The sequence below is a fragment of the Cynocephalus volans genome, chromosome 2 (genome assembly GCF_027409185.1).
Source record: "Cynocephalus volans isolate mCynVol1 chromosome 2, mCynVol1.pri, whole genome shotgun sequence".
NCBI classification, from domain to species: domain Eukaryota; kingdom Metazoa; phylum Chordata; class Mammalia; order Dermoptera; family Cynocephalidae; genus Cynocephalus; species Cynocephalus volans.
The window spans coordinates 136,853,334-136,856,168 of record NC_084461.1 but is presented as its reverse complement, the minus strand read 5'-3'; the positions used below and the strand labels follow the sequence as shown (position 1 = coordinate 136,856,168).

Here is a 2,835-nt window from a genome sequence, read left to right as displayed (position 1 = left end):
ATCGGAGACCTCGCCCGCCACAGAAACTAGCAAGAGGGCGGCGGTCTGCGCGTCTCATCTTCAGCCTTGCCCCGGACTCCCTCAAAGCCGGCGCCCAGCAGTGCAGCGGCCCCAGAGCCACGGGTGGCCCTGGCGGCAGGCTCTGGGGCGCATGGGGTTGTGCTAGTCCGGCTGGCGGCGCAGGCCAGGAGCCGCTCCAACATGAACCTCGTGGGCAGCTACGCACACCATCACCACCATCATCACCACCCGCACCCCGCGCACCCCATGCTCCACGAGCCTTTCCTCTTCGGCCCAGCCTCGCGCTGTCACCAGGAGCGGCCCTACTTCCAGAGCTGGCTGCTGAGCCCAGCTGACGCTGCCCCGGACTTTCCTGCCGGGGGGCCACCACCCACAGCCGCTGCGGCCGCCGCCGCCTACGGTCCGGACGCTAGGCAAGGCCAGAGTCCCGGGCGGCTGGAAGCGCTCGGCGGCCGCCTGGGCCGGCGGAAAGGCTCAGGACCCAAGAAGGAACGGAGACGCACGGAGAGCATTAACAGCGCGTTCGCAGAACTGCGCGAGTGCATCCCCAACGTGCCCGCCGACACCAAGCTCTCCAAGATCAAGACTCTGCGCCTGGCCACCAGTTACATAGCCTACCTGATGGACGTGTTGGCCAAGGATGCACAGGCTGGCGACCCCGAGGCATTCAAGGCTGAACTCAAGAAGGCGGATGGCGGCCGCGAGAGCAAGAGGAAAAGAGAGCTGGTGAGTCCCGGGGCTTGCACGCCTCAGCCAAGGGTGCTGGCGGTTTGAGCACCCGCAGGCCGTGAAAGCAGGGGAAGGAAGCTGAGTTGTGTGTGCGATTTTGAAATGCTGAAAGGAGTTCTGAGATGGTCATAGTGTGCGGTTGTGTGCATGGAGGGAGGCAGATTCATAACTGAATTCATTTGTAACATGGGTTAGTATTTGTAAGACTGAGTGGACATAGAATCTTAACCCTTTCGGAAGGGGTCTTAGGGCCTTAAGAATCTGTTGGAACCCTCTCACCCTGAGAAAATGCACACACTACATAGTTTACTTCCAATATGCAGAAGGCCTGATCTATCACTGGTCTCCTGGAATCCAGGTTAAGAATGCATGTAAGAGTTTGTTACTTTAATTTGCTTGAGTGTGAATTTATGCGTGTGGACTCAGTTACTGTTTTCAAAGGTCCTTTGCTAGAGAGGCTAGTCTACTTCCATCATTGTACAAATAGAGAAACTGAGGCCCCGAGTGGGAGGGGACGGGAGGGTTCCTACGTGAGGAGTGAGAGGTGGAGCTCAGGTAAAACAAGCCAAGTCTTCTACTCCCACTCCAGAGCACGTTCCTCCGCTCCACTGACCATGGGCAGGTTCTGAGGGTAACCTGGACGGATTTGTGTGTAAACAAGCAAGAGACTTTTGGCTTTGGAGATTGCAATCCCTACTCGGCATTTCTTGATCCTGTCCAGTTAGGGCGAAGCTTTCTGGCACTCAGTTTCGCTGCCTAGGGTTCCGGGACCTCTGAACCCGGTGATTTCCAGGTTGGCGAACTAGTTGTTGCTCCAGATTGGTACGCTCAGGCCGCCGCACGATGGAGCCTACCGGAGAGCCCGACTGGGTCATATTTGACCTGTGGGACCTGTGATAAACTAGGGAAAGCTCACCCGGGGACATAGGGGAAGACAGATAGGCTTTGAGTCTCCAAACCTCTGCCCTGGGCTGGGGGAAATGCAGGCCTGGGAAGCGCCTCAATCCCGATCCCCCCCCCCATGTCGCCACCTCCTTCAAATTGCAGGGCTTGGTTCCTGCTAGGAGAGCAAGGAAGGAGTACGCTAGGCCAGGCCGACTCCCCTCTCCTTCGCTTAATCATCTGAGGCTCCCAGCGCCAGCTCGAGGGGACCCAACCCTGTATCCAAGCCCAGATGCTATACCAGGTTGAGAAGCCAGTGGGATGGGGTTGGGGGAAGAGGGAGGACAGGTCCGCGAGCAGGGAAAACTGTTGATCCCCACCCCTCCTATTCCAACCCCCCTGCTGTCTCCCTTAGGCGCCATAAAGCCAAACCAATGCATCAGTTTCACCAGACGCAGAGAATTCGGGTTACTAAGCCTCCCCAAGCTGCCCAATCCATCCCGGGTCCCAGGAACTTGGCGCATAAAGACAAATTTATGAGCCTGTTTGCCTATTTCACTAACAGAAATCCGTCACTTATTTAAAGACTCCCAGTTACTACTCCCAACACCTTTCCCTCCACCTCATTTCAAGACCAGCGATTCGTGCAGAAAATTTTAAACCTGTGTCTCTCGCCTCTTTCCTTGTGTGTGTCCTTTGGCAGCAGCAGCATGAAGGCTTTCCTCCTGCCCTGGGCCCAGGCGAGAAGAGGATTAAAGGGCGCACAGGCTGGCCGCAGCAAGTCTGGGCGCTGGAATTGAATCAGTGAGCCAAGGCCCGCGCCGAGGACCTGGCCACCGCTGGCTGATTCTGGAGCCCCGGGAAGAGAGGAAGGTGGCGGCCAATGCCAGGCTCTGGGTTCCGGCGGCTTGTGCCAGCGCATCCTGCCGAGCCTCTGCTAGGCGCTGGAAGGTAGATGGCTGCAACCACATACTTGGATCGCACGTGCAATGTCATATGAAATTGTTTTTAATACATTAAGAGAAAGAGAAATATATATATATCCACCTCCCCTAATTGAGGGCGGCTTTTGGCGGCAAGATGCAGAAGGCAGGGACTACGGAACCCATGCGTGCAAAGACGCACCCTTCTTACCCTTCTGGGGCGAATTTAGAATTCCAAATGCCATTCCCACTCCGCTGACTCTCTTTCTCTCTTGTCCCT

The 2,835-nt window shown here is 56.7% G+C and overlaps 1 protein-coding gene across 1 annotated transcript; it reads left to right on the top strand.

Annotated features, from left to right (window-relative positions):
- Window positions 1-201: 201 nt before the first annotated feature.
- On the top strand, window positions 202-2,440 carry HAND1 (heart and neural crest derivatives expressed 1). Its single transcript, XM_063082981.1, has 2 exons — window positions 202-747; window positions 2,336-2,440. Exons 1-2 carry the CDS (start codon window positions 202-204, stop codon window positions 2,438-2,440), a joined length of 651 nt encoding a protein of 216 aa, XP_062939051.1.
- The last annotated feature ends 395 nt before the right edge of the window (window positions 2,441-2,835 follow it).

Coding starts and splice junctions, on each gene's coding strand:
- HAND1 (XM_063082981.1), top strand. CDS start 202: ATGAACCTCGTGGGCAGCTACGCACACCATCACCACCATCATCACCAC. Junction 748..2,335: donor GCAAGAGGAAAAGAGAGCTG/GTGAGTCCCGGG, acceptor GTCCTTTGGCAG/CAGCAGCATGAAGGCTTTCC.